The sequence below is a fragment of the Portunus trituberculatus genome, chromosome 32 (assembly GCF_017591435.1).
Source record: "Portunus trituberculatus isolate SZX2019 chromosome 32, ASM1759143v1, whole genome shotgun sequence".
NCBI lineage: Eukaryota > Metazoa > Arthropoda > Malacostraca > Decapoda > Portunidae > Portunus > Portunus trituberculatus.
In genome coordinates this window covers 7,677,235-7,702,181 of record NC_059286.1, presented here as the reverse complement: position 1 = coordinate 7,702,181, position 24,947 = coordinate 7,677,235, and the positions used below count along the sequence as shown (strand labels likewise).

The 24,947-nt window shown below is 45.0% G+C and overlaps 2 protein-coding genes and 1 long non-coding RNA gene across 5 annotated transcripts in view; 1 reads left to right on the top strand and 2 right to left on the bottom strand.

Moving 5' to 3' along the window:
- Positions 1 to 13,034, top strand: part of LOC123511856 (slo-interacting protein 1-like) — a 184,597-nt gene extending 171,563 nt beyond the window's left edge. Inside the window, 7 exon segments of the mRNA XM_045267906.1 lie at positions 494 to 592; positions 2,528 to 2,628; positions 3,367 to 3,547; positions 4,852 to 5,568; positions 6,130 to 6,537; positions 7,442 to 7,579; positions 9,637 to 13,034. Of these exon segments, the coding sequence (XP_045123841.1) occupies positions 494 to 592; positions 2,528 to 2,628; positions 3,367 to 3,547; positions 4,852 to 5,568; positions 6,130 to 6,537; positions 7,442 to 7,579; positions 9,637 to 10,104 (2,112 nt within the window). The 3' untranslated portion in view covers positions 10,105 to 13,034.
- Positions 7,013 to 18,847, bottom strand: LOC123511858. 3 transcript variants are annotated; one of them, XR_006676964.1, is made up of 4 exons: positions 18,268 to 18,847; positions 9,507 to 11,930; positions 8,928 to 9,150; positions 7,013 to 7,501 (listed from the first exon to the last, which is right to left on the bottom strand). It is a non-coding gene; the product is annotated as an uncharacterized LOC123511858 (long non-coding RNA). The 3 variants fall into 3 exon arrangements; XR_006676966.1 differs by lacking the exon at positions 18,268 to 18,847 and adding an exon at positions 18,103 to 18,121; XR_006676965.1 differs by lacking the exon at positions 18,268 to 18,847 and adding an exon at positions 16,396 to 16,669.
- Positions 18,848 to 19,815: 968 nt separating this feature from the next.
- LOC123511910 (protein piccolo-like) overlaps positions 19,816 to 24,947 on the bottom strand; it is a 72,871-nt gene continuing 67,739 nt past the window's right edge. The window contains 4 exon segments of the mRNA XM_045267985.1: positions 19,816 to 21,755; positions 23,440 to 23,556; positions 24,149 to 24,471; positions 24,684 to 24,836. Of these exon segments, the coding sequence (XP_045123920.1) occupies positions 21,671 to 21,755; positions 23,440 to 23,556; positions 24,149 to 24,471; positions 24,684 to 24,836 (678 nt within the window). The 3' untranslated portion in view covers positions 19,816 to 21,670.

The window sequence follows — 24,947 nt, the reverse complement described above, 5'->3', positions numbered from 1 at the left end:
ACAAACGGAACTCAACACATCCGCACGGTCGTATGTTTGCCAAATATGGTAGTTTTACCCTCAGATTTTTATGGCGTAAAATTCAGTCCATTTTGGGTTCCCCTGCCAACTAAACCAAAACAAACTTTCAGCTAACCTAACCTAACCTAATCTAACATAAAACTAACCTACCTAACTTAACCTAACCTAACCTAACCTTCCCTTCCCTTCCCTTCAGAGATAAGACCAAGTTAACCCCTTTAGTACTGAGACGTATTTTTACCTTGATTTTTGGGTACAATTAAACAGTTTTATTTACATTAGGAAGGCTGTATGGAGATCAAAAGATTAATGGCTAGTCTTCACTATTCTAATCCCCACATATGTTTCTGAAGCTGTTTAAAATTACCAAAACAGTAACCAGAATGAATATGAAAACCTGTCCTGGTATTGAAGAGATTACGACAAGCTTTAAAACAGCTCGTGGCTCTGACGTGCTGCCTTCCTCCCTCAGATTAATGGCGTTGAGCTGACCACCAAGACACAGACGGAGGAGTTGTTTGCTCAGTGCGGCACCAAAGTCAGTCTGCTCGTCTCCCGCACCCAGTACTACGTGAGTGTCTTATACTGCTGGTATATTCTACTGCTATTTTCATGCTAAATGCTCTCCTAATCTTGCTAACTTTCATATTCCACTCCTGTCATTTTCTACTGCTATTTTCATGCCAACCTCTCCTGATCTCACTAACTGCTTGCCTCCTCTCCTCCTGTGGCCTCACTGTGCAGGACTTCCTACCATCTCTCACTTATATTCTGTCCATCTCCCTAATGCAAGAGTCAATCTATAGTCTCTCTCTCTTATCCCTTTCTCTCGCACACTCTATCATCTCTCACATTCTGTCCACCTCCTTAATGCAAGAGTCAATCTATACTCTCTCTCTTATCCCTTCCTCTCATACACTCTGGAGCTCCTTGCCTGCGTCTAGTATTTCCTGCTTCTTGTGACATGAGGCCTTTCAATAGGGAGTTTTGAAGGCACTTATACAATTCTGGAACTTTTACTTAAGAGCTGGCACCACAATGGGCTTTTTTTGTCTTTTTTGTCACTTATTGTAGTTGTCCTTGTCCTTGGCTGACCAGTGCCCCTCTTACATAGAAAAAAAAGGCTTTTAGAATCTGTCCATCTCATTTATTAATACAAGAGTTATCAATAGTCTTCACTCCATCCCTCTCAATGATAAACTGTAGCACTTTAAACTTATTTATTTTTCTATATCATTATTTTTCTATCTCACTAGTGCAAGAGTTAAGGGTCTCTATTTAGAAATGTTTTATTCTCTCACCATGCATGACTATTTTCCAAGGCCACAGAGATGATTAGCGGGTTTTCAAGAGTGTTTCTCCAGTTAATAATATAGAAATCTTGTCAATCTGCATCTATTACCATAAAAACACTCATAAAAATGCTTTATTCTCTTACCAAGACTATTTTCCAAAGCCAAAGAGATGAATAACAGGGTTTTCAAAAGTGTTTCACCAGTTAATTATGTAGAAATCTTGTCATTCTGCTTTTGAAACCATAAAAACACTTAAAAATACTGTTCCTGACTATTTTTGAAGGCCAAAGAGATGATTAATGGGATTTTCAAGTCTTTCTCCAGTTAATAATGCAGAAATCATGTCACTCTGCCTCTAGAATTGTAAAAACACCTTAAAAAATTAGTGTAAATTTAAATAAAGCCTTTTGGAGTAGTGGAGGTGAAGCAGAGAAGTGTTTGAGAATGTGAGCCAAGATCTGCACCTTATCACTGCTTGCTCCACCTCACTAGTGCAGGAGTTGCCAGTGTTGTCATCCTATCATCCTTTTCACTGGCACATTCTGGAACTCCCTGCTGTCTTCACTACCTGTCATTTCCTGTGGCCATTTCTGAAACCTACTATTTCTGGTATCTTTCTCCAAACCCCAATAATTTCCCTTAACCATTACAGAACTCAATTATTTCCAGTAATGTTCAGTCACAGTTTTATATTTCCATTGACTCTTAGAACACATTTAATTCCAGTAACTTTAAAGAACACAGTATTTCTGTTAACTATTTCTAAACTCAATATAAGGGGTCTCAGTATTTCCAGTGACTTCCAAAGCTTAACTATTTCCAGTTCTCTCGTGACACATTATTTCAAGTCACTATTTGAGAACTCGACAATTTCCAGTAACTTCTCATCTTCCATTTATTTCCAGTGACTTCCAAAGCTTAACTATTTCCAGTAGTTCTCTCATGACACATTATTTCAAGTCACTATTTGAGAACTCGACAATTTCCAGTAACTTCTCATTTTCCAGTTATTTCCAGTGACTCCCAGAACTTTCATTCAGAACTAATTTCCAGTAACTTCTCATCTAGTTATTTCCAGCCACTCCCAGAACTCAAATATTTCCAGTAACTCCATGACCTATTAATTTCCAGTGACTTATACCTCAAACTTCATCAATCAGCCTTTGTGTGAGTTGACCTTTGACCTTTGATCTGCGTGTGTTGTTTTTCAGGATGAGGACGACCTGGTGGAAGGCGAGGTACTGGAGGACGTGGTGGAGGAAGAGGAGGAGGTGGAGCTTCTTGAGGCGAACTCCGAATTCCTCACAAGCAGGTTAGTTGGTGTTTTCTTACTGATGTCACCTGCTCTGTATTTGAGTTGCCATAGAGCAGGTGTGGACAAGCTATGGAATTTATGCTGCCTGACAAATGTTAGTAAAATTGAAAGGGCAAGTTAATGAATAACACCAAATAGTATTGTGAGCATTTAATTTTCCTCCCGAAAGTGTATATGCGTGTGAGAATGGATTTTTCTTCAGAACCCTTTTTTTTTTTTTTTTTTTCTATTTTGTATATTAATGATTTTTAGGGTGATATAGTATGTGGCCTTATAAGATTGTGATTTTTTTTTTTAATGTGGCCCTAGCACAGAAAAGTTTGCCCACCCTTGCCATACATGTGTAAAGGTTCTAATTCTACTCTGTTCTTCTTTGCTGGTAGTGACGTCATTACTCTGTTGCTTTAAACCCCTTCAGCACCATTAGTCCCTATCTTTTGGCTAATTCCCTTAAAATATTTTAGGGAACCTACAGTTTTGAAGGGCCTTTTTTTTTGTTTTGTTGTCCTTGTGTAAAAAAAAAAATGATGTTTCTATTTTCATATGCTGGTGATGATGGTGATGATAGTGGTGATGATTATGGTGGTGGTGATGGTATGGGTATTGATGATGGTGGCAGTGATGATGATAGTGGTAATGATTATGGTGGTGGTGATGGTGATGGTAAGGGTAGTGGTGATAATTATGGTGCTGGTGATGATGTTAAGGGTGATGATGATGGTGTTGTCTTGGCAGGTCCCCGGTGTTGTCTGTGAGGAGCAGCAACAGTGGTGACAGCAAGAAGATCTCCCAGGAGGACTCAGTGCGTGCCAGCACCACCAGGTCCTCCTCCTCCTCGTCCTCCTCCTCCTCCTGTGAGCGCAAGCCTTCCAAGAGAGACTCCTCAGCCTCATCCACCTCATCCAGGAGTTCACAGGTGGGACTTCCAGAATTGTATCCCATTTTCTTATCAACCCATTTTTATGTAATTCATTTGTCTCTTTACCTATTTTTCTTACCAATTTGTCTTTTCATCCTATTTTTCTGTTATTAATTTCTTTTTATTCTATTTTTCTTGCTAATTTGTCTTTTTATACCAATTTTCTGTTAATTTGTCATTTTACCCCATTTTTTTATTGCTAATTTGTCTTTTTGCTTAATTTTTATTGCTGATTTGTCTTTTTACCCAACTTTCTATCTAATTTCTCATTTTATCCCATTTTCCTTACTAGTTTGTCTTTTTTATACCAATTTATCTTTCACATTTCTCTTTTTACCCCATTTTACTCACTGATTTGTTGTTTTATACCATTTTTCTGTTTAATTTTACTTTTCTATTGCTAATTTGTCTTTCTTCCCTATTTTTCTGACTTATTTGTCTTCTCACCTTATTTTTCTCAATCATTTCTTTCTTCCCTATTTTTTTTTCACTAAGTTGACTTTTACCCCGTTTTTCTCAGTAATTTGTCTTCTCACCCTATTTTGCTCTCAGTAATTTGTCTTATTTGCTCCATTTTTCTATCACTAATTACTCATTTTCTATCTTCACCCTCAAAAAATGTACCTTCCTACTTTTTATAATGTAAGAGAAGGCAGCAAAAAGAGCAAAATAAAAAGGCCCACAGAGAATGCTGGGCCCCAAAGAAAGGTAAAGAATAATATAAATATAATTGGGTTAAAAGAAGTGCCTTGAATACAGAATCAGGCAGGGAGTTCAGGAATTCACCAGGAAAGGGGTGAAGGAAGACCAGAGTGGTGAGGTGGGGAGACAGTGGTGAGTGGGAGATGCAAAGCTGTGGAATGTTGGAGTGGGGTGATTGATGGCTAGGAGGTGCAGATTGAAGTGGCATGGGTGTGTCAAGTGGAGGAAGATGGGGAGGGGAGGAGAGGAGCCATAGGAGACCAGTGGTGGGATCAGGGAGACCCCAGAGGGATGAGTGTTGTCACAGAGGCACAGATTGGGGTGGTGAAGAGGGCCATTTACTCACTGCTTGTTTAGTGGCTTGGTGCTGGGATGGATGGTGGTCAAGTCAGATGGTGATTGAGATGGGCCTTAAGGTGTTTGGTGCTTGAGGCACTTGGTGCTCACACTGCTTGGTCCTTGGAATGTCTTTAGGCAGCAACAAAACGTGATGTGGGCCATGCACTCCTTGGTGCAGCCAGCAAGGTGCGGTGTGTGTTGCCTCAGACAGGGCCAGTGTTCAGTGTTGAATGTTGAGGTGAGTGGCTGGTGTGTTGCAGGTGAAGGTGGCTGGTGCTGCCACCATAGACCGGGAGATGGCCGTGCTGGGGGAGAAAATGGCTGAGCTGGCACAGGAGTGTGAGGATATGGAGGCGGGGCGGCGGGGTGGCCCCAGGGAGGTGGAGGCCCCATACAAAGTTCCTCATGAAGCACAGCAGCAGCAGCGGCGGTCACCAGCCAAGGGGTCTGTGTCGGGACGGCCGCCGGCACGGACGCCGCTGCCGGCCGGGTCCGAGTCGGAGCACATCTATGAGTCCATCCCAGATGCCAGCGAGTCTGATGAGCCGATCTACTGTGTCCCATACGAGCCGGGCGGCACGGGGCGGCGCCGCACCCTGGGCCGGGCCAGCACCCAGCCCCGCCCACAGACCCAGCAGAAGATGTTGCCACCACAGGCAGGCCGGGCTGGCCGGGGCAGCGGCACCAGCAGCAGCAGCGGCGGCAGTGTGCGGGAGCGGCGAGCGGCGGAGAGGAAGCAGTCTGTGGAAAAGTGGGTGAGAGAGAATCCTCAGCCACGCTCACCTCCCTCCACCAAGCCCTCCCCGACCCCCCCAAAGCCCCAAGAGGAGCGGGACTCCTCCTCTGCCTACAATACCGGCGACTCAACAGGCAGCACCCATCAGGCCCCCGCCCTGGAGCTCAGCCTGGGCCAGGACCCCGCCCTGCGCCAGTCCACCCTCACCCTCTGCCCGCCCACACATGACCAGTCTCTCCAGGTTAGTGTCGCTCCACAACTCAACACTCACTCTCTTCACATGTACCATTATTGACAGAAAAATGTGATTTATTTGACCTGTTCACCCATTGACCATTTCCTCTCAGCAAGTCTCTGCATTACCTTTGTGCTGCTTAAGCCTCTCCCTCTCCCTTCACTCCACTCCACTCCACTCCAACTCCAACTCCCTGCACTCTGGTGATCCATCTTGTCTGGCTTCTGTCACATTTTCTCCAACTCAACTGGTGTCAACTTTCCTTATTCCTACCACATGTGCTGACCACCTCAGAGCACCACACCTTCACTTAGGCCACAATTCTCACACTCTACACTGGTCTTGGACACTGCTCTCTACTGTTGTGGTCTACTTTCCAAGACAACAGAGGTGATTTTGATTATGTAGAAATCCTGTTAATCTGTCACAAGAACACCCTTCATGACCAACACAGCCTTCAAAGAGTCTTTTGAGAGCAGATGAGATGCAGCAGCACAGAAGTGTTGCAGAATGTACTTTGTTTGTGGTGTCTTTCTTCCTCATTCTAACTTGGTCTGCCTCCCTCAGGTGAGCCTCGAGTCCGACACATACTCCGCCATTTCCTGTGACAGCTGCCGCCGCTGCATGAGGCTTCCCCCGCTGCACGCGTCCCTCCCACACAAGTCTGGCGGCAGCGGGCGAGGCCACGAGTCAGACCAGGCCCCAACCGCCCCCCAGCCTCCGCCCCATAAGCCCCCTGGTGCCCCCCCAGACACAGAGAGCAACAGGAACTACGTGACCTTCCTGCCGGCGCAGACCATGTACACCAACGCAGCCAACCTGCAGCAGACCATCTGGCTCCAACAGCAGCTCTTCCGCCAGGCACTCAGCAGGGACACCACTGCCCCCTCCACCCCGGCCACCACCCCACGTGGCCTGCCGCCCCGTGCTCCGCCACGGCCCCACCACGACCAACCCGTCAAGATGGAGTGGAAGGCAAGTTGTGACGGTTCAGACTCTTGAGTTGTGGAAAGTCTGAAGTCGCTCGCCTTTATTCTTATTCAGACAGGATTGACACTTCAGTCTCAGGAATTACGACTGGTGGCTCTAATTGCTGCCGTAGTCCCCCTGTCATGTTACATTGCACACACACACACACACAAACCACGTAGTGTAGTGGTTAGCACACTCGACTCACAATTGAGAGGGTCGGGTTCGAATCCCGGAAAGTGGTGAGGCAAATGGGCAAGCCTCTTAATGTGTGACCCCTGTTCACCTAGCAGTAAATAGATACGGGATGTAACTCGAGGGATTGTGGCCTCGCTTTCCCGGTGTGTGGAGTGTGTTGATGTGGTCTCAGTCCTACCCGAAGATCGGTCTATGAGCTCGCTCCATAATGGGAAAGACTGGCTGGGTGACCAGCAGGCAACTGAGGTGAATTACACACACACCAGGAAATGGAAACAATGTGCACAGTTTAAGGAAATATAATTATAAGGTTCTAAAATTTTGACAAGTTCCACTCATTCCTGTAAAAATACACACACATTTCCTCCAATACAGGCTTTTATCATTGAACTCTTTACTGAACTTCCTACAAAACTCCCTCTTTAGGCTGTTCCAATGGCACTCTCACTATCTTCAACCTTGACACCCAGCACATCTCTCCTCACCCACACAGCCACATAGGTTCTCTCTTCACCACTCTTGCCCCTCTTCTGCAACTACCTGTGGATTGTTCTATGTTAGAAGGAGATTCCTGTTAGTTTCTCTCCCTCATATACTCAAGCTACACAGGTTCTTCTCTCTTCGCCATTCTTGTCCCTCCTCCACACATGTAGGAAGGAAATGTCTGTCAGTTTCTCTCCCTCGTGTACTCAACCTTTGCTTCTCTGGGCAGGTGAAGCGCAGACCTGACGGCACACGCTATATCACACAGCGGCCGGTCAGGAGCAAGATTCTGAAGGAGAGAGCGCTGAAGATCAATGAGGAACGCGCTGGACTCACCACTGACGATGATGCCATGTCAGAGATGAAGGTCAGTCTGAGAGAGAGGGCAGGGGAAGGGCTGTGGGGAGTGACTGTGGGTATGTCAACATACTGTGGGGGGACACTGTGGGTCCCTGTGGTCTGAGAGAGAGAGAGAGAGAGAGAGAGAGAGAGAGAGAGAGAGAGAGAGAGAGAGAGAGGGGTGGGGGGGGCGAGGTATTATACAGTGCTCGTCATGGTTTTCTTTCAGGCAAGCTCCTCCAGCATAATGCCATGACGAATAACCATTTTCTACCATACGGGGTCTCTTTCTGTCAGGGCATTATGGCAGGTACCAACTGATAGCATGACACCACTACCTCCCAACACACCATACGCCTCAGTGCCCGTGTGGCTATTGTGGTGAGAAGTGGTGTTGTGCCTTTGTTCTCTCATTGGCACCATCTTTTGTCTGTGTTTCCCTCTGTTTCTGGGGTGTACCTTGGTGACTATGGGTAAAAGGAAGATGTTAATGCCTGTAATTATAGCTCAGACCACAGGGCCTCACAAGCTGTGCTCCAGACAAGAGAAATAGTGGTGAATGTTGGTGTGAGGAACTGGGTGAAGCATTTCAAGGACAACGCTGGTGTCAAGTTACTGTTTGCTAAACCTCAGCCTGATCTGTGTCAGAAAGCAGATGTAGGTTTTTTCTTTCAATTCTCTGTCAGTATGTTAGGTGTACTCTCTAGCTGTATTTTGAGCACAGTTAAAAAGTATGTACAGATGTTTTCTCTGAGAGACCCATTAACCCTAGCAGTGCCATATGACTTCAGCTGTTGTGGTGCTTAATGGAATAATTTCCATTTTCTTCTTTTGAGGGAACAGGCTGAGGTTTAGCAGACTAACATGACACCACTTTTGTCCTTGAAATGCTTCATGCCACCAACATTCACCACTATTTCTCTTGTCTGGAGCCCAGCTTTGTGAGGCACTGTGGTCTGAACTACAGTTACAGGCATTAACATCTTCCTTTTACCAATAGTAACCAAGGTACACCCCAGAAACAGAGGGATACACAGACAAAAGATGATGCAAATGAGAGAACAATGGTGCAACCCTTCTTCTCACCATGACAGCCACGCGGGCACTGAGGCGGTACTGTGGTGTGTGTTGGGAGGCAGTAACATCGTGCTAACTGCTGGTAACTGCCATAATGCCCTGACAGAATGAGAACCCCTGTATGGGAGGCCATGGTGTTTTGTCACCGCATTATGCCGAGACACTCAACCAGCATACCATGACGAGCACTGTGTGTGTGTGTGTGTGTGAAGAGAGAGATATTTGGGGGAGTGTGTGTTTGTCTGTAAGGTTATGGGCAGAATGACATTTACAGAAGTGGTGTTAGGGATGGTGCATACCTGAGTGTGGTAGTGTGGTGTGGCTGACGGTTGAAGGGAAGCACTGGTGAGTCTGGCCAGCAGCACAAGCAGGCTGGTGAGTGAGTTCAGGTGTCATGCTGAGGGTTGGTGTAGTGAGGGTCAGTGAGGCAACACAGCCCACCACCAGCCAGTCACAGACCACTTCCTCAGGGCACCATGGCACATAGCTTCACCAGTCAGTAGATCCCTTCCTTAGCCAGACCTGCAATGTACACAGGGTCACCAATCCAGAAATGAAGGATAGTTATATTCCAAGTCAAAAATTCTATGGAAAATGTCGTCTTCTATAAATTCCTCTTGATCCTTTAAGTTCTCCGCCGGCTCAGTGGTAATGGCTGCCGAGTCTATTTCACTCCTGTGCCACTTTGCTTGAGGACCAATTTTGTTCTTTTTAATGTGGTAGATGAACACTGATCTAGATCAAAGAAAATTTATGTAAACTTCACTGTGAAATGTTAAGAGATAAAATACCACTTGTTCTGATCCACATCTTGATAACAGGTTGAAGAAATGAAAATGGCAGACCTTGACTAATGATAATATAAGATGTTCTCTCACTGGTATTGGTGACTGATTGCTATGGTGGCTGGCCTTCCTCACCCTCTTGTCTCATCACACTGGTGGCTGGTCCTCACCCTCTTGTCTTCTCTGAGCTGGCCTTCCTCACCCTCTACCCTCGTGTCCTCAGCTTGGTCGCTACTGGAGTCGAGAGGAGCGCAAGCGTCATCTGGAAAAAGAGCGAGAGCGGAGACGGCGTCATGAGCTGCTGCGTCGCCAGCAGCAGCAGCAGCAACAGCAGCAGCAGCAGCAACAGCAACAACAGCAGCCACAGCAACCACAGCCACAGCCCCAGCCAGCACAGTCTCAGGCTACCCCAGTGCACCTTCCCCATGATGACCCAGCGCCGGCCCCCCCACGCCCCAGCACCCTGGAGAATGGCCTCCACCAGGCACTGTGGCGAGACCACTCCAGCAGGAGGAAGACTTCAGCCACCCTGGATGCATCCCACAGAAAGCCTCCCTCCTCCAGGAAGCGGGAAGTGGAGGAGCCGGCCTATGGAACGAGGACCCCCATGGTGCCCCTCAATCCGCCCCCGCCGCCCCACCAGGCCAACCAGCAGATGGTGAAGGGCCTCCTCTCCGTCACCACTGTCTGAGAATACACCAAGACCTCGCGTCACACCAGTCACTTGTAGGCGTTTTCTTCCTTCTCACCACCAGCAAGGAGTCTGTCCCGCTGGCAGATGTCCTCTGATCCCTAAAGGTGAGGCTTCTGCTGTGGCAGACTCAGGAGCTGTGGTTTGAGAGGGAGGAGACGCTGCAGACCGTGAATGGGAGTCTGTATGTGGTGACGTCAGCGTCTTCTATCTATTTATTGCTACGCCCTCTCTTCATTACTGCTTTGTGGTTTGTGAAGTATGGTGGATGTCTGACTGTATCTCAAAGAAAGTGTACGTACATATACATTATTATCAATACATTTCAAAGTTAGTGGCATTGCTTCCTTCATTTTTAGTTTCCTAGGTAGAGTCAAGAGCTACACAATAGTTTGGATGGCAAGCAGACTTGACACAGCAGAGGACCAAAGAACCTCATCTTGCAGAATCTGAATCAAAGTTTCCTTCAAATCAACCCCAAAATACTTTTAAGTATTTCTGCTCAATACATATTAATTTACTAATACAGTGACCACAAACTTGACAAATCAAACGACCCTGAGGCAGAATGAGATTCAAGACCTTGCCAATCTCACCACACCCACGCCAGCTTTGTAAGGAGTTGGAGCAGTCATGGCCGACCAGAGTCACTCATACCTTGGGTTTTGTGTTGCTGGTGAGTGCTGTGCTGGAGTTCACTCCCTGGCCAGCCTGGCTGTATATATTTATCACTGAAACAGCTGGTGAGTGACCACCCGGCAGGACGCCCAAAGCCACGGCACCACCAAGACCCAAGTGCATTCAGTCGGCCCAGCTCTCCTCCCACTCTTGCTGCCGCTGCTGCTGCTCTCACCAGGCTTACCCATTCACATCACTTCAAGAAGCGAGTCTCTCACCACAAAGATTCCTGAAAGAATATTTTAAAACTCTACTCAAAACCTGAAAATAAGACTCCACAATTACAAGTTTTTCATTCCCTTAGATAAACAAGGCAACATTTACTGAATTTCCTTAACTTGCATCCCACACCAAATGTACTGAGAACATTTACTAATTTAGGGATTAGATGTTCCCGGGACACTTTGTTGACTAGGATCAGAAAGAATAGTGACAAACAATATTCACAGAAAAAAAAAGCTTAGCGGACACCAGTGAGAGCATTGGCACTTCTTCACTGGCCAGCAGTGTCCTGACATCGCTTCTCACATTGGCCGAGGTCTTGTGTGTATTCCTCTTTTGATGGCTGGCAGACGGACACAACTGTGGACTGTGAACTATGTACACCTGTGGAGGCATAATGATGGCTGGTTAAAGCTGAAGTAACCAAATACATCCCCTCCCTCCTCCCACATCATCCTCCATCTAGCATCCCAGCTGTTACTCTTAGCTTGTATAGTTCAATCTAGTTTTCTTCATAGGTCTCTTGTAAAAAAACAGCAGAGGTTTGTACAGGAGAGATTGGAGCAATGTTAAGAAGAGAATGGTATGTGTATTTGTGAAACAGGTTGAGGCTGTAATTATGAACCTGTTGTAGTGATGCAGCAGACACAAGACACTGCCCTTGTGTCACGCTGCACAGTGATAGGTACTGGTGACACAGGCTGCACTCACTCCTTACTGTGGACTGATGCAAAGGACAGCCTGTATTCTTGCCACACTGGTGAGTGATGGAGAAGACAAAGGATGCATCAAGTATCTGGTAGTGACTGGTGGCAAAACAAGACTGTATTCCTCTTATCACAAGCTGTTTCTCCTCCTGCAGTGGTGGAGCACACACAGGCTGTATTCTCACACCCTGCTTGCTTAATGATGTAGTTGGCAACACGCTGGAAAAAAAAATACAAATGAATGAAGAGGAGGCAAGCTTGGTCACTACATGTTGATACACACACACACACACACACACACACACTTAAGAGAGCCTGGTGAGCATTACACACTTCCGGCTTGAGTCCATTGACAAGTAATGTATATATTACTGAATGCTGCTCATACACACACACACACACACACACACACAGTTTATCTAGCACAGGTGATGTGTAGTGACAATAATCAAAAAGCTTTAAAGAAATATGTAGGAAACAATTAATAGAGATTGAAAGAACATGTGAAGCTCAATTCTATCACAAGTAGGGAGGAACGAACACACACACACACACACACACACACACACACACACACACATTTGTTTTGTACTTGGTGTTTATGTGTGTAAAAACAAAAACTAAATAAAATTAAATAAAAAAAAGTCAGCATAGCTACACATGAATTCCAAACAGGTGGCGCTGAGCATTTCCGAGTGCTGGTTAGGTTTTGTACTTTCCTTGATTTTGTCTGTGCCGTGTCTATCAAAACAGCATCAAATTTCTGTGGCTTAGGAAAAAAAAAAAAAAAAAAGAAAAAAAAAAGCAATATTGAGCACACTTGCGTTGTATTCTCACACTTTTGTCGTCTTGTCTCGCCTAACTTCAACAAGCTGTAGTGGAAGTCCTGTGGGCTTTCAAGGGTGTTTCTGTGACTGTGGTGGTAGTGTAATGCACTCTTCACCATTACTATGAAGACATCCATGAAGACCCAAGCAGTTACTTCTGTGGTCTCTGGAAACAATGGCGAGGCGAGACGGAACAAAGCGTTTCAGAGTACACGCCTTATATAGGTTTTGTTTTGTTGTTGCTCTTGCAAGGATTAGTTTGCCTCAGTCTGGCACCACTGTGTGTGTCGAGGCAGCAACCGGAGCCTCCCCAGCACCGGCCGCCGCCATTGTAACCACACCACTAGTCTCTCCCTTCTCCCTCTCCCCTTGGTGATTTTTAAAAATTTATGCATACTCTATATTGATGTATATTTGTGTATAGGAACAAAAGCTTTATATTGAATATGGCAAGTTAAGAATATGTTATGCTTGAAAGTAAATCATTGATATTTGATGTGGGGTTTTCTTGCCTCCTGTGTGTGTTTCACTGTTTGATCTGCTGCAGTCTCTGACGAGACAGCCAGACGTTACCCTACGGAACGAGCTCAGAGCTCATTATTTCCGATCTTCGGATAGGCCTGAGACCAGGCACACACCACACACCGGGACAACAAGGTCACAACTCCTCGATTTACATCCCGTATCTACTCACTGCTAGTGAACAGGGGCTACATGTGAAAGGAGACACACCCAAATATCTCCACGCGGCCGAGGAATCGAACCCCGGTCCTCTGGCTTGTGAAGCCAGCGCTCTAACCACTGAGCTACCGTGTGTGTGTGTGTGTGTGTTTACTTAGTTGTAGTTTTACAGGGTCTGGGCTTTATGCTTGTGTGTGTGTGTGTGTGTGTGTGTGTTAGGGGGGGAGGGTACAAGCCTTGCTGCTACCAAGAATGGGAAGTGAATGACTGCTGAATCCACACTTCCTACCCCTTTTCTTTTTTAATTTTCTCTCCTACTTTATCTTTCACGTAAGGAAGCATTGACCAAGAGTAAAAAAAGACCCACTTTCTGAAAGGCAGAGTGGTACACAAGTCACACTGGCAACACGTCACTTCAGATAGTGGATCAACAAAGTAAGCAAACTCATCCTGGTAAGCTGAAGCAAGGCTGATTCTCCACGCAGTACAGATGCTCTCTGACTTACATATTTACTAAACTGCTCTCTCGCATCACTGTACAGGAACTTCTCAATTTATGCGTGTTTAGAATATGCAACTTTGGAATAACACGATGAAAAAACCTAGTCATTTATTTTATATTACACGGATAATTTAGAATAACATGATGTCAAAACTGCATGCCCCCCTCCCTCTGTGGCCTCACTGCACAAGGCTTTCTTCTTCCTCTCACCCCTAATCTATCTAACTCTCTAATGCAAGAGTTAACCAGTACTCTCAGCCTTTCATACCTTTCTCTGGTAAACTCTGGAACTCCCTGCCTGCCTCTGTATTTCCAACTTCCTACAACTTAACTTTGTTTAAGAGAGAGGTTTCAAGACATCTGTCCATCTTTTGGCTAACTATCAGACCTACAAGGAGGCTGGCAACCAAGTGGGCCTGTCCCATTTTTTATTTTTGTTGCCCTTGGCTGGCTTCCCCTCTTATACAAAAATAAATAAAGTAAATAAAGTTGTGTGGCTGATTTCTATAAACCATCATAGCTTATGACGTGGTCATAGAGGCAAAATGGCACATTTTAGACGCAAGTCAATCTATGACAGGCTTAAACCTTGCGACACAGTCATCAGTGTTAACTGTTAACTGTTATAGTGCCGCCAATCACCCTCTTAATTCATGTCAACATCATGATAACAAGGCTGTATGTACATACTATACAATGATTGCTAACAGTTTTTATTAATAATTTAATAATAAGTACCAGTAACAATGATTAAATAATGTCCTTCTTTGATGTAAGAATGTATCATCATAAATAACTGCCAGAGGTTTTCCCAAAACTCAAACAAAGCTTGCCCTGCACGGCTTGCATGTGTCGAGTCGTCGGGCACTGGGAGTAAAGATGACAAGAGAGGCTATGACATCACAGAGGTGAAGCCGCCAAGTTCAGGTCTCTTTCTGGAAGTCAAGCTAAAACATTCGTTTGCTGATATGCATGACATTCACCCACCTCAACATTCTGTAATTATGCCAGCCGGCTTGGGGGTGGGGTGACAATAGAGACCTAACATTTCACCAGTAAGGTGTAGAGAATTTCATGGCCAACCATCACATGAAATGCTTGATAACTGTGTTAGATCATGAGTGAGCCAAAGGTCACAGAGATTATATGACGAGCTATTTCAAGAACTTCATTAGCAGTTCATCTTCTGTGAGATCGACATGCAATCAAGCTACATTAAAGTGTTGCAGAGCTCTATATATATCATCAGAACAGTAAACGCTTACTAAATCTTACTAAATCTTTGTGTGTCTGTATGTCAGACACCTCTGCTACAGTATTCCCTTTTCAACAGACAGTTATGACTTACACAAACAAATAGTAATCAAGTTACAAGAATATATAGTTCCTATTGACTTTAGTTAACATTGATACATAGTAATTTCTCAAAACTGACTATTTCTGCAAAAACAGCTGGAGTAAGAGCGTCTTGAACCCAAAGGAGTGAGACAATCATGGCTCCCTCTTTACCCCTGACAAACTTTAATGGTAATTTTTTTAATTGGAAAATTTTTAGGTTCAACTATTTTTAGCCTCTGTTTTTGCATGGTCCCACGGTGGCCTCCAGTAAAGTCATTTCATGGCTGCCATTACCATCCCTTAATTAATCCATCACTGCATATAATACAGTGCCTAACCTAACCACTATATTGTAGAATAACAAACATCTTCTGCATTTTCCATAAAAAAAAGGGAAAAAATTTAATAGACTCTTATATTTGGATGGTCGCGCACGCACGCACGCGCACACACACACACACACACACACACACACACACACACACACACACACACACATACATACACACACACACACTACTACTACTACTACTACTGCTGTTGCTGGTACTACTACTACTACTATATTTCCTCATACACACTTCCATTCCCCATTTCTTCTTCCTGTCACAACACTTAATGCATTTCAGGTGGGAAACAGCAGGAAATGCCCAGAAAACGCTGAGAATTAAAGAAAATGTTGACGAGTTGACATGGGGGAGGGACAGGGGTTGGAGGGGCGGGGTGTTGGTCCAGGTTATAGTGTGCACTGGGCAGTATGAACAGGGATATACTTAACCATCGCCTTGTTTAACACAGTAATGGGCTATTTATCTACTTTAGTGGTTGATTCTGGTTCTACTTCACTCTATGGGTCTGGAGAAACAGGGAGAAAGCAGGCAAACACTGGTGGGGATTGGCATGGCTGAGGTGTCCTTGTGGCCTAATATCTACGTACGTAATTAATTTTGAAAAATCGTGACAAGAAAAAAAGCCCCCAGACTGGAATGCACTACATTTTTAGACGCAACGAATACTCTAACTAATAACCAAAATATAATAACCTTACTCAGTCCATTGTTTACAAAGCCATCTCCAACGAGCGGTATGTATGTGAAAATAACGGCGCCACAAACACTTCATATGTTGAGAAGGAAAGCACTGCCACACTACATCATATTAAATTTTCTGAATACGATTTTTTTTTTTTTTTTTTGCTTCCCACTCAAAGAAAACACAGATTCCTTGTCCTATAAAGATTTTTGTTTTCTATTTTGGTACCGTTAATATTTTTGTGGACTGACGGAGTGTTGTTGGCTCACTACCGCTCGTTTGTGGTTAAATTAAGGTAGTTTACCCCCCAGACTGACGTGGCTCTTGCCGGCAGCTATGAGAGGAGGCGACGTTTTCCAGGCTAGCCAGCGCAGCGGGAGACGGAGACCAACCGCCATACACACCACTACCCCTGTTCTGTCCAGCGAAGATTGTGTGCGAGGTCGTGCCGCAGGGGAGGCACGAGCGACGGGATCAAGCACGAGGAGCCAGTGTGGGCGAGTTGTGGGCCCTTACGAGTGCGTGGGACTCCCTACATGTGTTGCCGCCGTGCCAGTGGAGGAGACGGCCATGAGAGGAGGAGACACGACGTTGGAGACGTGTGATCACCAAGACTGTGGTGCCTGCTGTGCTGCTAGTTCTGTGCTCTGTAAATAAACTGCAATTGGGAGAACAGTGTTTCGAGTTACGCCCTGCCACAATTTTTGTATTTGAAAGTACGAAAAGTTAGGCAAAATCTTATGAATATTATTACTTGTCATGTTCTTGATATTTTTAAAATCTTATATCGAGCACCAAAGCAATCCTAAGCGTGTTAATAAAAAAAAAGTAAAAAATTACAGAACGAAAGTGTTACCGGTAATAAAAAAAAAAATGGATTATAACTTGATTTACATTTCTATCAATTAAAAAAATGCAAACTTCAATAATAAACGGGAAGAAATTGTGATGTAAAGCCTAAGTAATTTTCTTGCACCTTTTTCACCACCTCCAGCTCCCCTCCACTCCCTTTCACATTCCTCCCCACCCCTCCACCTACTTCCACACAGCAAGCCCTTAAAACACTCGAAAAAGCCCTTAATCAGTTGTCTGCAGGATGAAGAAGCGGGGTTGGCGGCGGCCTGGGAAGTGAGGTGAGGTGAGGCGAGGCACTCAACCTGTGAAGCTTCAAACAGGATCTGCACTCCCGAACCTGTGCATTTACATGTAAGCCCACTTTGACTGCGACTTGGACAGTTACACACTCACCATCACTGAGAGCAGTGACTGAAGAAGGTACTCACCACACACATGACTGGTCTACTTCACCACCAGGCACCGAGCCAGTGTTAGTGTATGTCGCCTCGCCCTGCCACTATCTTACCTCGTCCTGTGGCGCCATTATGAGAACAAAGGCAACACTAGGGACGTATCTTGCAGGTGCAATCAACACAACAAAGGAGTAATGTGCGGCTCCACCACAGCTGCACCACACGCGACAGGTCACAGCCATGTCACCACGATTACGTCCCGCGAGGCTCAGGATTTCCAAAGCTTCCTTGGCCCAAGATCCGAATAATGCGACACCATGGCCAGACAGGCTCACCTTGGTCTCCATCCTAACATTCCCAGGTTTATCGGCACTACCATAGTATAGACATCCCGTTACTTATCTCTCAGCTGTTTGGGTTTGGTTGCCAGCGGTCGCCAGATCTCAGCCATATATACTGTACACTGTTACCAATATAGCGAAAGAACTGTTACACTATTAGGACATGTGGTGTGTAATAGAATCAATCAATCTCTCTCTCTCTCAATATTTTCTTAAGTTAAAATAATGTTAATGAAACAAACTCTCTCTCTGTGTTTTGTTACTCCTTTACCGTTCTCTGCTATAACCCCGCCATTCTCTCTCTCTCTCTCTGCCACCGTCAGGCACACACTGGCGTTGTCCTCCAGGAAGACGGCAGGTGTTCACTTCCTACCAGTACCAGACAGGCGTCAAACAGCTGGTTCAAGGAAAAAGCCCTACCTGACGTTCAAAGGCAACCAGGCAGTGGGCGTGCTGCCGTCCACACTGCAGCTGCGGTGCTGCCTTCCCTTCCCTAGACACTCCTGAGATGTCAGGCTCATCAGCCATCACCACTATTACAGCACCTCATCCTCGGCCTCTGACAATTGATGGTCATCCACTCACCTCATCTCGCCACTCGCCTAGTCTGCTGGGGAAGGCGACACACACCAGGGCGTCCACACGGGCGCTAAGGAGAGGCACCGGCGCAAGTTTTCCTTTGGTAGTGAAAGAAGAGGAAGATCACCAGTGGGCAGCGGTCACTCACTGCATGGTGACTGGTAGTTGGTCATGGCGTGGTGTTCTCTGATTTGCTGCCTCTTTCACCTTCATTCTTCCTTATTTTCAGCTTATCTTCCCTTATATTTGTTGCTATTTCACTAGATATGAAATGTTGCACTTGCAGCTCCATTTGGTGACATGTTTGGCTTGGAATGAGTGAGAAAGATAATGACAAATATGGACGACCTGCTGGCGGCACCTCTGCTCACCCGTCTGCTGACAACACACGACCCTTTCTGTATCACTGTTTAGCCAACCTTACCAAATATTACAGGTCTGTCACACACTACAGATTTTGGAGAGCAGTAAGTATAAACTGTCCTTCAATCTTAATCGTATCGCAGAGATAGTATTGACACTAACAGCAAGCGATCAAACACTGCCAATCACACAATGACACTGAGCTCCTCAGTCCTCAGCCTGCTCTTAACAGCCGGTTCCCGCCTGCGCCTATCCAGAGGTCACGTGGTGCTGCCTTGGCTTATTATTGGCCAAAACAGAGCGTGTTGATCAGTGGCGGAAAAACAGCGCGACGTCATCAAACGTCATGAAGTGAGGAGAACCATGCGCACTGCCGATGTAGTAGTTTATAAGACGTCAGTAGCAACACACACACACGCCGCGTAGTGTAGTGGTTAGCAAGCTCGACTCACAATCGAGAGGGTCCGGGTTCGAGTTCCGGAAAGCGGCGAGGCAAATGGGCAAGCCTCTGCTCACCTAGCAGTAAATAAGTACGGGATGTAACTCAAGGGGTTGTGGCCTCACTTTCCCGGTGTGTGGAATGTGTTGTGGTCTCAGTCCTACCCGAAGATCGGTCTATGAGCTCTGAGCTCGCTCCGTAATGGGGAAGACTGGCTGGGTGACCAGCAGGGAACCGAAGTGAACTACACACACACACACACGTGCGAACGTTGTTCTCAAGGTTCGCCGCCTCGGCATGGGAGGTGACGCTGGTCTTTAGGTTTTGGGGAGATTTCTTCAAAGCTAAAGTCGTGAGTGGGATTGTCGTCCAGTTCCAAGCACGAAATTTGAATCAGCGTGGCAGAGATGGGGAAAGATTTTCAGGAATATTGATGGTGGCGATTCAGATATTGCGATACATTAAGAGTAGCAAGATTTTCAGTTGTAGTTTTTCCACACCACATCTCAACACTCGCAGCAATACATTGTTTGGGACAGAAGTTTGCAGTTTCCTAAGGCATTACAATGGATAGATTTTTTTTTTTTTTAACCTTTTCGTCACTCAGCATTCATGGTTAGGAATTAACTTGTGAGTGTTTAAAATGTGTAGTTTTCCTATCATTTACAGTGGAAGACAATGAAATGTTTGATACTCATGATAACTTAGTGTTTGGAAGGTTCAAGGTTGATGGGAATAAGTAAAACAAAAGATCATCTGTTAGTTGTGTTTTCCACTGTACATATCTATATAAAGAAATTCCATACAAATCATTACAAACCTTTGTCTTACACTAAGGATTCTGTGATATGATTTCTTACATGAGCTTTATTGGTGAGGGGAGGATAAATAATTTACAAGAAAGTAAATAAATATGTATAGACTATATGATATACTTTTGATACAGTAATACAGTTCCTATCAAGGCCTTGTACACTATAATAATATTTTGGTTTTCTTTTCCTGGCCAAAATGAACAAGGCAATATTAAGTACCAGTCACAGCTGTTCATGTGTCAGTCAGGTGGGTGTGGTTCATGAGGGCAGGACAAGTCAAGCTCGAATGAGGAATGTGGTCAACCAATTCCCCACAATGGCACGTTTTTTGTTGGCTTGTCTGCACATTTGCTTCTCTCTAGCTTGGTTAACTTGCTACATAAATGAAATGGTTAATATATAGATAGATAGATAGAAGTACACGTGTGATTCTTTTTTGGTATTTACGTGTGTATAATTGGTTATTCAAAGCACAGTTTCAGGTTTACGTGTATGTTTAATATAGTTTGCATCATTCTTAATCTCACTTTGCTAAATATTTGTGTATTTCTGTATGTACAAATTCACTGCCTAAATCTCACTTCAGTCAATAATGGATATCTGAGCTTTCAAAAGTTTGCTGCACGTACGTACGAGTTCACTAAATCTCACTGTGGCGAATGTTGGATGTAGGAGTTAGCTGTGTGCAAAGATGTACCCCTAAGTGTTTGGCAAAGTGTTTCTCCTGGCATCAACACCTTCCTGAGGAACTGAGACACTGTACACTGTTGCAGGAGGGGGACAGGGGGAGAGAAGAGAGGGAGGAAGTGCCAGAGCTGGGCTGTCTCCACTCTTCAGACTGGGAAGAGGTGGGAAGCAAGCAGGAATTCCCGTGTGGTGCGCTGCCCAGCCATTCAATGCACAACTAAGGCGAGTTTGACATATATACATAGTAAATATGCATTCACAAAATTTTTACAGGCTTTTATATACAAAAGCTGGACAGCAAGCCACAGAGGAGGCAGAGGATGCAGGGTCCTGGGGGCGGCAATAAGGCCTCAGTGCAGGCAGCATTGTGAGCAGGAGTGAGAAAATGTTAACAATTAATCTTCGTGAACTCCAAAGTCAACCCAACGCTGACTAAAGGTACACTTGTGAGCTGCAGTGGGCAGGACAGAAACTGAAGTCAGTCGTGGTTGTAATACTGATCCTGTCTACGAGTGTGGCAGAGTTTATAAACCATGTGAGCAGATAAAGTTTGATGTGTGTTACCGTCAATATTGTTTAGAACTGTACTACTGCAGCAAACTGATGTTCGTGAGCAACTGCTGTAGATGGATAAACCGCGCCACTGCCTTTTTACTTCACAATAAAAAGAACATGAAGGTTACAACACAAAGTAACCGAGAGCGAATAGGAACTGGCAAGGCGTGGCTGATCCACCTGCCGAGCCGAGACACGTAAGGAATGTCACTTATAACGTGAGGAGATAAAAAAGAGGTAAACAAACCCTTCTGGAGGAGGAGAGCACCAAGTAGCAAGAGATCAAGAAGCAGCAGCATCCTCTCACCCAGCTATCATCATCATCATATCTCTGTACACATATACAAAACCTATTTAAAGCTCAATCACTTCTCCAGTAACAACAAATCACCACTGGAACACAACTTTTGCCTAGAAATGTTCAGTTAAGCTAGAGAATTCAGAAATACACCTATTAGTCTGATCATCTCTCACATGTACAATTCTATGCGGCGAGATGACAATAGTAATATAGTAATACTCATATCAGGTATAAGCTAAGTACAAACTATCACGCAAAAGACTCCCTTGTGGCCGCCGCCTCGTCCAGGTCCTCGCTGATGGCCTCGCTGCAGGGGGAGGTGGGTTGCTCCGCCCTGTGGGGAAGGAGCAGAGAGGAGGATGTTAGTGAACCACACTGGTGGGTGGGGAGATGGAAGGCTTGGGCCTGTAGGATGCCAAGCCACCAACCTTCAACTCTGTTACTGTTCACACTTTGAATTATCTTCACTATTTAAAATACTTGTTAATAATATTTCTAAGTAATCCTCAAAGTCATCTTTTCTATGTAATTGGATTCTCCAAAGTTTTACATTTGACATTGTTATCCAAGTTTTGTAAAGTTACATTCTCCTAACAATTAATAAGACTACTAATTAAAATTATGATGGCTATTTTATACAGAAATTTAGTAAAAACAAAAACAGGTTATTTCTTACAAAATTAGTAGTTTAGAAGTTTTAGTTGCAAAACACTTTAACCAGTTTGAGTGAAATTACCACATTAGATATTAAATTAAAATGTGTAATTAATTTATGCAGCAATGATTTAATGCATTTAAGGTGATGAAATTAAATAATAATACACCATTTAAAAACCCTATTTATATTGTTGCCAGAGTGACATTTAGAGACCCAAGAGTCCATTAAATGACTTGTTAGCACTTCATTCTCTACCGTCAGTGTTTCATGATCACAGCTGCAAATCCCACGGCAGCAACCCAAGCCAAGGAGTGAGTGAAGCCAGCAAGCCACACACCGCGTCAGTGCTGGCATGGTACCACCACCAGCCTATCATGTTGTCATTATGCCATTCCAGGATGTCCATCAGTAAATAAAACTAAATAATGTTACACCATGGCAACAAATTCAGGTACCTTAAAATGAATTCACAAGAGCATTATCACAGGCTGGTTGTAAAAAAAAAAGATAAAAAAAATTGGTTCAGACAAGTAAAGGTGTACCAATGTCTAGATTATCCATTTCCACTGCCATGTTTGGTCCCAGCACAGGTGACTGAGTGGCCGGGTGAGCACACAACACAACTCTCTCTTTGATAACGCAGCATAAGTAAATTTCACCATCACTGCTGTGGCCTCACCATTGCTCACCCAGCCCTTCCCTTGGCCATCACCATCATCCACACAGGCGATAAAAAAATTTTGAGTGACGAGTGGAGGATGGTAACCCGCCTACCATCTTACCAAGTCAAAAAAGCAAAGTTTGAATATTTGTACATGGATTTCACTTGTTGAGTGCAGCAAGAAGTTTATTAGCTTACCATGAGACACACATGTTGGTATGTAATGATGCTTGTCACACCACTGGCTGTACCTCATCCAGTCTGGCAAGCTTGTACTGAGTCTGACAGGCAAATTTGGTCATAGGCATCAAGAATAGAGGCTGATGTGTCTCCACTGCTACTGAGTGAAAGTTCAATGGATTTCAGAGAAAGATGCAGCTTTCCTTTGAAACCCTTACTAGTAATTCAAATGAGACACAGAATTCTAGATGATATACTAAAGATATTATGTGGCACTATAGTTACCAATACTAACTCACTGCCTGTCACACTCAAACAACACTCCCATGGCTCAAAGTGCAGCCCAGTGGTTTGATCAGCAGCACCAGCTATTTACAAGCGGCTGAAAACAATTCACAACAGAGAATACTGAAGCACCTGGTGAGAGAAACCAGGAGAGAGAAGATTTGTACATCATACTCTGTTAGTTGCTCTAAGTCAACCAGTGAATCTGAGCAGCAGAGAAGCCCTAGCAATTACCTGTCTAACTGATGCACTTCCGAGGGGGGAGTGCGAAGTGTTGAATTGGAGGAGGACATCTGCTGTTTCAGAGATGCTGTCAGATAAGAGCTCAAGCTGCCGTCGCTGTCGCTGTCACTAGAAACAGACAAGTATGGTCCAGGAGTGCACACAAGCCCAGCACCACACAAGCTGCACGCCACAGTTGTTGGCACACAAGCCTTGTTAATACTTGCACAAGCCTCTCATTAACTACACCAAACCGACAACTGGCAGGGCGGCCTGTGTTAGTGTTCCTACGCCTTACTCTCTTCATCAATATGATTCATTAGCCTTTAGTCAACAATCAGCATTTATTAATCAGTGCAATATAGACTTGATTCATATTACTTTCTCAATATATTATAACTTTTCTCATGCATTATTAATCAACCTTGCATAGTGACATTTGGAATGTAGTTAGACTGCAAGCCTTTCTGCCACAAATCATGGTGAATCACTGCACAACAACATGCACAGGGAAGGAGGGCACCTAGTTAGACAACACATGAGGGTGAGAGCAGGAATAATTAGGTGGAGCAGGTCAGAGTGAGAATCAGCGCAGAGGAGGCACAGAGAGAAGGAGGATCTGTCTTGCCGCTACAGTGGAGCGAGTCTTGCTGTGACCTGGAGGTGGTGTGGCCACAGAGGGGGGGAGGGGGCCACAACCCACCGGCCCTGCCTTAGTTACCTGTCTGAGAGGTCCGAGTCAGAATCATTGAGGTCACCCTGGATGGCCTGCTGTAGGTCCTCAATTCTCTTAAACGCCAACTTGAGGTCACTCTTCAGGGTGGCCACTTCAGAATCTGCCAACTCCAGCTGCTTCTCCATCTCACTCTTCTTGTTTACAGCATCGGTGTGGCGCTGCTGCAGCGTGGACAGGTCCTCCTTGGCGTCGCGCAGCTGTCGGGCCACACGCTTGTTCTGCTCCACTGCCTGAGCTTCCTTCAGGCGCGCTGAGTCACAGTCACCAGTCACTCGCTCCAGCTGGTCCTTTAGTCGGCTGATTTGGCTCTGCAACAAAAATTACATCAATACACTTGTAACAACACAACAATTATGACTACAGTCTTACACATACATACATATATATAATAAGGCTGTCTCCCCAAAATAACAAGGACAACCATAACGAGGCACAAAACTTTCACATTCACACTCTCAGACACCACTCCAACACATGTGACAATGATAATGTGTGAGGTGCACATCTTCCTCCCCCTCACCTCTAGTCTCTGTCTGGTGGTCTGCTCCAGCTCCAGTTTGGACTCCACTTCCTTGATCTTGAGCTCAAGGCGGCGCTGGGTGTGGATGTTAGCCGTCTCTCCCTCCAGCACCTCCACCTTGCTTGACAACTCCAGCAGGCGCTCATGAAGCACCTGCAAGCAAAGGCCACCATAAGGAAAATGATTCATCAATACACCAGGCCAGCAGTCACATGCCAGCCCTCACAAGGCACCACATGTTCACACACACACACACACACACAC